This window comes from Penaeus monodon, chromosome 34 (genome assembly GCF_015228065.2).
Source record: "Penaeus monodon isolate SGIC_2016 chromosome 34, NSTDA_Pmon_1, whole genome shotgun sequence".
Taxonomy (NCBI): domain Eukaryota; kingdom Metazoa; phylum Arthropoda; class Malacostraca; order Decapoda; family Penaeidae; genus Penaeus; species Penaeus monodon.
Window position 1 is genome coordinate 2,702,974 of NC_051419.1, and position 587 is coordinate 2,703,560.

General features: G+C 36.5%; 1 protein-coding gene across 1 annotated transcript in view; it reads left to right on the forward strand.

Moving 5' to 3' along the window:
• Positions 1-587, forward strand: part of LOC119594523 (mitogen-activated protein kinase kinase kinase 13-B-like) — a gene marked incomplete in the record, with an annotated part of 92,580 nt that overhangs the window by 90,584 nt on the left and 1,409 nt on the right. The window contains 2 exon segments of the mRNA XM_037943557.1: positions 1-40; positions 344-518. Coding sequence (XP_037799485.1) covers positions 1-40; positions 344-518 — 215 coding nt within the window.

Consider the following 587-nt stretch of genomic DNA (forward strand, 5'->3'; position numbering starts at 1 on the left):
GTTCCCTAGATGGCCATTACCAAGTCATCAAACGAAAATGGTGAGTAATAACATATATATCAGGATAAACATAGGAGAAAATTGCTGTCACATATGCAAATAAAAATGACATACATAGACTAGTAATACATCTATAGTTGGCAAGTTATGTAGAGTATATCTGCAGTGACCCTTCTGCAAGTACTTTTTATTTCTTGTTTGCTAAATTTTAAATAATTTTAATTAACAGTATAAATTATTTGAACAAGAGTAATGAATACATTTCTTTAGACTTTCATGAGGCAGAATGGGTGCTATGGAATTATAGTATTTTCCTCATTTAATATTTCCGTCCCTATTACAGTTTCATGCGACGGCCTATTCCAAGGAGCAAGAACCATCGGTCTGTCTGTCTGACAAGGTCCACGCAGAGCACACAGAGCTCAGAAGGGGGGGTGTCAGAGGATGAAGCTGGGCCTTCTGTCAGAGCGGGTTACTACTCTCATCGATTAGATGGCCAGTATCCTTCAAGATTAATGGTATGGATAAATTTATGTTCTAGTATTATGTGGCATGAAGTTTTTGGCTTTTCTAATATTCTGTATCAT